Source organism: Magnolia sinica, chromosome 18 (genome assembly GCF_029962835.1).
Source record: "Magnolia sinica isolate HGM2019 chromosome 18, MsV1, whole genome shotgun sequence".
Taxonomy (NCBI): Eukaryota; Viridiplantae; Streptophyta; class Magnoliopsida; order Magnoliales; family Magnoliaceae; genus Magnolia; species Magnolia sinica.
Genome location: NC_080590.1, coordinates 26053294 through 26062306, shown reverse-complemented (window position 1 = coordinate 26062306; position 9013 = coordinate 26053294). Strand labels below are relative to the sequence as shown.

General features: G+C 39.0%; 1 protein-coding gene across 1 annotated transcript; it reads right to left on the bottom strand.

Annotated features, from left to right (window-relative positions):
• Nucleotides 1–480: 480 nt before the first annotated feature.
• LOC131233984 (actin-101) lies at nt 481–8307 on the bottom strand. Its single transcript, XM_058230914.1, has 5 exons — nt 8225–8307; nt 4010–4083; nt 3396–3789; nt 2418–3031; nt 481–769 (listed from the first exon to the last, which is right to left on the bottom strand). Exons 2-5 carry the CDS (start codon nt 4067–4069, stop codon nt 704–706), a joined length of 1134 nt encoding a protein of 377 aa, XP_058086897.1. The 5' UTR covers nt 4070–4083; nt 8225–8307; the 3' UTR covers nt 481–703.
• Between the last annotated feature and the right edge of the window lie 706 nt (nt 8308–9013).

Here is a 9013-nt window from a genome sequence, read left to right as displayed (position 1 = left end):
TGTCGGATTTTGTTTTCTGTTTTTTGCTTCTTTCTTTTTTTTTGTTTCTTTTTTTTTTTTTTGTTTTTGTCCTTTTGTATGAATGCAAACTGTTGCTGTATTTATTTTCCTCCTAAAGTGTGCCATTGTTCAGCCACCTATTGAAGGATTAGGATTATCTCCACATGGGAGATTTCTTGGTGCATGCGCCATCAACTGCAATGGGCGGAAATATGGACATCTGAATCCTGGGTTCAACAAACGCAACATCCAAAAACAGTATATTACAAGGAAACTACCATTTAAATTTGAGAATTACGTCCAGCAACCATCCAAAGTGCCGAGGACGAGGGATCACCATTTTTTAAATGGTGAGGAGAACTAGGATACGAACCTAGCCTGGAAGAGATGGTTGCGAACTGGAAAAAAAAAAAAAACAAAAAGGTGATAAAAGGGTTAACTCAGGCCAAGTCATCTAAAGCTCCAGTGGCTTATAAATGGTGAAACAATAGCGATGCCTTTGGAAATTTCAATCCAAATTACATTTACGTACACATATCCCTAGTATTTTATAGATATTTATAAGAGGGTCGAAGAGAGCCAGATGTTGTAAGAATATGGAAAGAAAAAAATCAAACATAATTTTAAAACAAGCCAAAAACCGTTCCAACCAGACATTATAGACCACCAAACATACTCAACAAGCAAACAAAAGCCCACAAATCTAGAAGCACTTCCTGTGGACAATAGATGGACCAGATTCGTCGTACTCGCCTTTGGATATCCACATCTGCAAAAGCAGGCAAGGAACACAAGTCCAGTTAGCCAAGGGATATATTTGAATAAAATACTTCAATAATGCAATTACACAACAATGCAAGCTTTACAGCACCACCATGCTATTTAGCCCAATAATAATAATAATAATAATAGGAACAGTATCGAATGGCAGAAACCTATCTCCCCGAACTCAGAAGACCTTGCCTAAAAAATTCCAGCGAACATGCTAAATTCTCTTGGTGATCCACAAGATCCAATGAGAAACATATGCATGGTGAATTGGATTGCAATAATTTCAGCAGTCATTTTAGGGGAATATGCTGCAAATCACAGTTACATTGCTTCCTAATTGGACATGAAAAGGAATGTAACTGCAATTTGGAAGTCCAAGGGCCCCCACTGCCTGAACGGAAAGATAATTACAATATCCATTAAACTAATTATTGCAATTCAGTTCAATAGCACATTCACATAAACTGAGTTTTTGAACTGTGAGAGTAACAGGACATCATCTTACTCACAACCAAGAAAGAAGAGGAACCCTTTTTCTTCCTCTTTCTTTCTTTTTTTTTTTTTTAGCACAAGACTTGGATAGTTGAACACTAAATTCCATTCTCACAATATGTGAACTTATAGGAAATTAGAAGTGTCATGATTCATCAGGAGTACAAATATGCAGGGATATCAAACGGCAGGCTCGTGCTCGGTAAGGGTTGGCAAGAGCCTGAAACCGACCAGGTTTCCTAGCCTGAGCATGGGTCAAGCCTGAGCACTCCACCTGTTGTGGAAATTCAACATGTGGATTGTAATAGCAAGTAACACATATGACTAATATGCAATATTATCATCACGGCTGAGACCTGGTCGCCTGGCCTGGACTAGTCCAGCCTGAACAAGCTATGGTCTTTGACCTGCTACTAGCCCAGCTTACTAAAATCAGGCCTGAACTATATTAAACCAAACCTAGCATGATGGGCCACACTCCCTGACAGGCCAAGCAAAAGGATGGGGCTGGCCCAACCAGTTGACACTAATATCTCTGACAACAACACTGACCCAACCAGGCTCCACTGGAAAAGGTCCATAGCCAAAAACATACCAAACCAAACCTATCATAGCCAAAAAAATGCCGACCAAATAATTCAAACCCTCCATCCAAAGGATTTTTTTCCCCTGTTTACTGCAGAATATGGACCACTGGTCTTTTTCCCTCTTAACAATCCATTAGCAGCAGGTCCCCCGCAAGATTTTTGGGAATTGAGTCCAAGTGGAATGCTGTTTTGGGCTATGGCTCCGCCAATGCCCAGCCCACAATTTATACAGTTTGCATCAACAACCACATGGTCACATTTTATTGCAGAGACACACCCAAGTTTTGAACCTTTAACCTACCCAAGAAAAAACTGAATGGATATAAGATCTCAAGAGGACTGATCAACCTACAACCACCAGCTGTGCACTACAACCTGTATTTTAATATGCCTTCATATTTTTGGTTTCCAACTTTGCCTCATTATATTTTCAAGGGCAAAATTCTTGTAAAGCAGGTTGTAAGTTAACCTACAAATGATTGTAGGTGATAGTTTCTCGACCTATAATACCATTTTGTACAAACATAAAAGAAGTACAAGGTGTAAAATAAGAATTGCGTCTATTACCTGCTGGAAGGTGCTCAGTGAGGCTAATATAGATCCCCCAATCCAGACACTGTACTTCCTCTCCGGCGGCGCCACCACCTTGATCTTCATGCTGCTTGGGGCAAGAGCAGTGATCTCCTTGCTCATACGATCAGCAATGCCCGGGAACATGGTAGACCCACCACTAAGCACGATGTTTCCATACAAATCCTTCCTGATATCGACATCACACTTCATGATTGAGTTGTAAGTGGTCTCGTGGATACCAGCAGCTTCCATCCCAATGAGAGAAGGCTGGAAGAGCACTTCTGGGCAGCGGAACCGCTCTGCGCCAATGGTGATCACCTGACCGTCAGGAAGCTCATAGCTCTTCTCAATTGACGAGCTACTCTTTGCAGTCTCAAGCTCTTGCTCATAGTCAAGGGCCACATAGGCAAGCTTCTCCTTCATATCACGAACAATTTCCCGCTCAGCAGTCGTGGTGAATGAGTACCCTCTCTCTGTGAGGATCTTCATCAGGGCATCCGTCAGATCCCGTCCAGCAAGGTCAAGCCGGAGGATAGCATGGGGGAGCGCATAACCTTCATAGATTGGGACTGTGTGGCTGACTCCGTCACCAGAATCAAGCACAATACCTGAAGGCAAAGAACAAACCAAGTAAAATTCAGAGAAGCGCAAATAACCAGTTAGATAAGCAGAGAGAATCGAGAACATGCAGCATTACAAATTAGATGCCTTTTCTTCACACAAACTTCCGAGGCTTAAATATACAAGCATGCGTACCACACACATACAATCAATATTTACCTGTCAATTGATTCAAGGTATCCATAAGATTTTACACCTAATATACATACATACATACATACATACATATGATTTTCTTCCTGAGAGACAAGGTCACAATGATAGTGATGATGAATATAAGCATATGATGATGATGACGATGGCTATTTTATAAAAAAATTAAAAAAAAAAAAGCATATTCATTTTACAGACCTGTGGTACGACCACTGGCATATAGGGAGAGGACAGCCTGAATGGCAACATACATGGCAGGGACATTGAAGGTTTCAAACATGATCTGTGTCATCTTCTCCCTGTTGGCCTTGGGGTTGAGAGGGGCTTCAGTAAGGAGAACAGGATGTTCTTCCGGAGCTACACGGAGCTCATTGTAGAAGGTGTGATGCCAGATCTTCTCCATGTCATCCCAGTTACTCACAATTCCATGCTCAATGGGGTATTTCAATGTGAGAATACCTCTCTTGGACTGGGCCTCATCACCAACATAAGCATCTTTCTGTCCCATCCCAACCATAACACCTGTGTGACGAGGCCGACCAACAATACTGGGGAACACAGCCCTTGGAGCATCATCTCCGGCAAATCCAGCCTGTTACAAGAAAGCAGATGGTAAATACAGAGTCATCACCATCATCATCTAAGCCTCATCCCAATTAATTGGGGTTGGCAACACTACTCCCATTCTGCCATTGCACTCTATCAAGGACCATATACTCAGTTCAACCAGGTAAAGAAAGATTGAAATGCAATACTTATGTGGCTGATAATGAGATACGTATGGCTACGAAATTGATACCAAACAAACTCACCTTAACCATTCCTGTTCCATTGTCACAGACAAGGGGCTGAATGTCCTCAGTATCAGCCATCTTTTATATGGAGCCTGTACAAGCAACCATGCATCAAAACAGTTATAGATGAGCATGTTAGATGGGTTTCAAATATGAACAATCAGACGGTTGTGTACCGAATGCAAGAAACAAAACTTTGTAAGGATTGGCTTAAAACTCTACTGATATAAGGCTAAGATGAAGCATACTTTCTAAAAAGTAAAAAAGATATCTACATATAAACACTTCAATAAAAGTGGAACTCATCGTTACAACTTAAAACATACAAGATCCAGTTTATTTAACTTCCTGTAATCCTGTCAAATTGAACTGGTCCCACAACATTAATAAAGATGATTTCAGAGCCCAAATCAGAGTGAAATGGTAAAGTAATCATTGTAGAGAGAGATTTGTGATCAATCATTTCTGAACAAGACAACAACTGACCAGAAATTCAGGATTAGATAAATTGAAGCCTACCTCTTTTTTTTAAGTTGATGCACTCAAGCCTTTGAATTCACAGAAGAGCTGTGTGAAAATAAGATTAAAAAGCTACAAAGTTTCTCAATCTCCATACATTGCATACTTGAGAATATAAACCAAATGATATGGCCTCCCTTCCAGCCCATCAAAATTATGAGGTGACGAAAAGTCACATCTGAATATGAATTTTATGGCAAGCCATCCAATCTGAACATTTTATGCAATTTTCTTGAAAATCACCTTCTAATACGCTTAATTTATTTTCTCTTCTGTGTTCTTATTTTTATTTGTGCCATTCTCTCAGCTCATTATGAAATATTTTCTTTTCTTTGTTCTCATTTTAATCTATGCCATTCTCTCAGCTCATATGAAAAGCATTTACAGCCATCCTCACCACTTCAATTTGAATTCATAAGATGAAAATGGCTCTTACGACAGAAATTGGAAGTCATGTTGATGAATGCTTAAAATATAGGAAATCAAAACAAAATTAAGTATTTACCCCGAATCATAACGTTCAGAGGTGATCAGAAATGAACTGGGTGAAATAGAATATTGCACTTGCACTCAAGCCTTGGAACAAGACTAGGGAACCATTACTGGCCCAATCCTAATTCCCTTGTTTTGAATGTTAAACTATAGTTCGTGATTTTAGAAGTTACAGTTAGTACTGATTTTTGTTCTGTTTGTTGTTGTTCCTGTAAGATGCATACAGGTATCCTGAGCGCCAAAATGGTGCACATGCTTGACATTGCAGAGCTGCCTGTACATCTTCAGAGTAGACAAACAGACGGAACATAATGTACAGTCAGTTTTACACTGATTTATTATGTTTAATTGGCTTAGTCCAACTTCTAATTCCATAGTTTTATGTCATGTATGTGAGATATAACAAGGTGACAAGGAATGAGAGAGACCCAGGTATGGTTGGGTAGGACATATTTTTTACCCCAATGTAGTAAACTTGCATATGCTTACAGTTACAAGTTACAGTATTACACAGAAACCAAGAATATTTGGGTTCATGGGAAATAAAGAACTGGTAACACGATAACACAAATGGACCACATTTTGCTAGTTTCAGATATTTTACTTGTAGTAGAAATTTCAAAATTACAAATAAATTTTCTTCACTCCTAAGGGCCTGTTTGGATGCCTGTAACTTTTCTAAAATGTAAGTAAGTCACAGGTGACTTTGTTACAGTTGGCGTTTGGGGGAGGAAAGTCACAGGTGACTTTCTCTCAACCTGTAACTAAGTTACAGGAGAAAGAGCCGAAAATCTTACAGGCGCCGGAGTCGTTTTTCAAGTTACTTGTAACTAAGTTACAGGTAACGGTAACTTAGTTGGGAAATGAAAATCGTTGGGAAGAATCGCACCTGCATCCGTTTCCCTCTCTCAAGTCTCCTTCTCCCTCTCTCAGTCTACTTCTCCCTCTCCCATCGAGCTTCCGCAAGGTACGAACCCCTTTTCTCTCTTTTGCGTTTTCCTTTCTTTCCTTTCTTTCCTTTTTTTTTCCCTTCTTCTGCGTTGACGGAGGCAGTTTGGTGAGGTGGCGTGGATAACGCAGATGATCTGTGGGGCCCACCATATTGTATTTGTTTTATCCATGTTGTCCATCCATTCTTTTGGATCGTTTTAGGGCTTGATTCCAAAAACGAGGGATATCTAAATCTCAGGTGGACCACACCACCGAAAACAATAATGATTAAAAGTCCACCATTAAAAAACTACTAGGGCCCACTGTAATGTTTGTTTCACATCCAAGCTGTTGATTAGGTCATAAAAACCTGGATGAAGGGAACAAAACAAATATCAGTTTGATCGAAAACATTGGTGGCCCACCAAAAGTTTTTAATGGTTGGTGTTCAATCAAGATTGTTTCCAGTGATGTGGTCCACCCGAAATTTTAATGTACCTTATTTTTGGGTTGATGACTTAAAATTTTCTGGAATAATGGATAGATGGTATGGATGAAACAAATACGTCATAGTGGGCCCACATAACACGTCACATAGCCTTCATGACTTCTGTTATTTTTTTATTTAATTGGTATTGATCCGAAGATCAGGGTCTATTGATATTGTTGTAATGAATTTCTTTTTCATGTTTTTCTTTTCTTTTTCTTTTTAAAAATGAGGATCTATTTTTCAGTTTCCATTTGTGGGTTCTGATGATTTAAGATTGATGTTCTTGTTTCTTTCCATTTCTTGGGTAAGGAATGATAGGATTGCTGTTATTTGTTATTTGTTTTTTACTTTCTTTCCCTTACAGCATTGTAAACATATCTTGTGAAGAAAATGAAAATTTTTGCTTGGATATGTTACCTCAATTTTTTTGCCCACATTACTAGCATTTTGAAAACATGGGCCCACTTTTATGGCCCTCCTGTTGATTAGTTTAGCCTAAGAATCAGCCAAACTATTCTTTTACATGGGCTTAATAAAATGGAATAATTTTATCCCGATCTTTTATTTGTGTCAATCTAAATTTTCAACGGTTCTCTATTTCAACTCTATCTAGTGTGAATATCCAACTTATTACCCATAACAAAGTTACAGGTTATCCAAACACAAAAACAAAGTTACCTGTAAGTAAGTTACAACTTAAATCCAAACAGGATTACCTGTAACTTACTTACACCTGAAAGTAAGTTACATGTAACTTTCTTACAACTTAAAAAAGTTACAGGCATCCAAACAGGCCCTAAACTGGCCATGAGCCAAACACAGGTCAAACACATTCCCACTGCCTTCCAGCTTCAAATGCAGCAGCCATGTTCCTCTAAAACAAGGGAACCTCAACATTTCACCAACAAGCAGCATGCATGTCGAACGGAAAACAATGCAACTAAGCAAGAGAGCTATGAAAAACAGCATCCATATACCCAAAGCAACCATAGCCAAGCATGCCTACACACAATCATCTATTCCAATTTCCAACACCGGATCATCAGACACGATGTGAAAAACTATTTTGGTCACCTAAGCCAATGGAAACTAACAGAACGACAGTAAACAATTTTAAGTGCATCATCACAAACAAAGCAGCTCTTACTTTTCAGAATTTAGGAAACCTAAATCCAGATACCAATCCATCAAAAGGCAAGAGCAGCATGTTCAATAAATATAAAAGCTTCTTGCAATAGAGTTCTCAGATTTAACACATGGTATCTATATCAATACAAATAATCAGCTATTACAGAGTAAGCAGCGCTAAATGAATCAATCAAGACGATGGATAGCTCTTCCAGACTGACATACAGTAATGACGATCAAACAGAAAAACATAAAAATTCGATCTAAACATGGATAAATCTCAATTAGAACTATCAGAATCAGCAGATCTCGAAATTTTAAAAATATGAAGATGATCAAAAGAGAGGCGAGAGACCAGGCCCGAAGGCCCGAAAATCACTAGAGTTCAACGATCGCGATAGGAATATGAACTTCTCAACCAGATTGGAACGAGACAAGATCGAAAAACCCTAGATCTAAGAGAAAAACGAATTCCGGCAGAAAGGACGGGAGCTGTTCAAATCAAAATCTGATCCATGCAACACGTATGCCGAAAAATCTACAGAAAAAGCTAGATCGTGTCGAAGAACGGGGAAGGAGAAATCGACGGCCACAAATCGCAAAAGAAGGGAAGAAATCGCCTAAAACGAAGAAATATAGAACATTTATAGGCCAAAAAAGAGAAAAAAGCGCACCTTTTCAGAGATCAGTGATTGAATTTCGCTAACCCTTTTTCCTCCTTCTCTATGTGGAGAGAGAGAGACAGAGAGACAGAGAGAGGAGCTGAGACACTGAGAGAGGAATATATTCAGGTTACGTATGACTGAAGCGGAGTCGAAATGAAATTGAAATGAAATGCAAATTTAAGTGAAACGAAAGTCCGCTTGGGGCGGGATTTTCTTTTGTTTTCTCGCTTCCACGCGAAGAGAAAAGGGTTTGGTGGGGTTTGGGTGGGGGCGGGCAAAGCTGGCTTTCTGACAGAAAAACGGCAAATAGACGGCAGCTTTAACGGTGAATAGATGGTCGTTGGCTTTTTAAGCCTTAAGTGGCCTTTTTCACAGTTGAAGAAGAGAAAAACATCATCTAACGGCAATATTCAGATGCTGCTTTCAGAATATCCCATTTTAAGGTAAAACGGTTTGAATTGTAATTGATAATTTGTACTTCATCTCACTTGGGTCACGTTAGGTGGATTTACACCAACCACTCTACATATGGACTCATCTCATCATCTCAGTATTAAAATAAGATTTATTTATTAATGTGGCTATTAAATTAGGATCTTTTTTTCTTTTTTTCTTTTTCAGGATACGTATGAATTATTTTTTTTATTTTTCTTTTTTACACAAGCACCTGCCGCACACCCACACACACCATAGTGGGATTTCACCACCTTTGGGTTTTGAACTCAAGACCTTGTGATATATATGAATTGTTATACAACATTTAGACGTTTCATTTGAGAAATATTTACAAATACTAAC